General features: G+C 32.1%; 1 protein-coding gene across 1 annotated transcript in view; it reads right to left on the bottom strand.

Annotated features, from left to right (window-relative positions):
- The window catches only part of HSFB4 (heat shock transcription factor B4), a 1,801-nt gene extending 1,457 nt beyond the window's left edge, over positions 1 to 344 (bottom strand). The window contains exon 1 of the mRNA XM_028217217.2: positions 1 to 344. This exon is cut by the window's left edge and continues 126 nt beyond it. Coding sequence (XP_028073018.2) covers positions 1 to 123 — 123 coding nt within the window. The 5' untranslated portion in view covers positions 124 to 344.
- Between the last annotated feature and the right edge of the window lie 329 nt (positions 345 to 673).

The raw sequence follows: 673 nt of genomic DNA, 5'->3' as shown, positions 1-673 counted from the left end.
GATGTGGTCGGTTGTTGGGTCATCGACCAGCTGGTAAGTTTTGGTTAGGAATGGTGCTGGGACTGATTTGTGAGAGTCCAGAGAAAGTAATATGCCTTCACAGTTGTCCAGCATCAGAGCCATTGCTCAACCAAACAAACCACTATCCTTTTCTTTTTCTTCTACTTCTTCTTCTTCTTCTTCTTCTTCTTCTTCGTTTTAGAGAGAGAGAGAGAGAGAGAGAGAGAGAGAGAGAGAGTGAGTGAGTAGTGAGTGGAGAGGTGGAAGTAGTGATAAAAATGAAAAGAAACAAACAAAGCCCTCTCCTTATATGAAAATTATTAGGTGATTGTGTAATCATATATAAATAGCATTTTTGTACTAATTGTGTGAATTTATGTCATCTTTTCATTTATAATCAAAACTTATTTATAATTATTCTCATAAATAAATAAAATCAATTTTATTTCAAATGCGTTTTGTATTTTCTGAATAAATTTCAATTTGCAAATTGTTTGCAATTGACACCTAACATGTTTTCTCCCAACATACCTACGTAAAAGTGACTGATCTTTAGACCAATAATAATTAAGAGTCATACTATATAAATAAAAAATTCATATATAGGGTTCGTTTGGAATGGATTGATTTTTTGGTTTTTTTATTATTTGACTATTTTAACCTAGGGCTAAAA

Source organism: Camellia sinensis, chromosome 3 (assembly GCF_055761805.1).
Source record: "Camellia sinensis isolate YWXY chromosome 3, ASM5576180v1, whole genome shotgun sequence".
NCBI classification, from domain to species: domain Eukaryota; kingdom Viridiplantae; phylum Streptophyta; class Magnoliopsida; order Ericales; family Theaceae; genus Camellia; species Camellia sinensis.
This window is presented reverse-complemented; position numbering and strand designations above follow the sequence as displayed.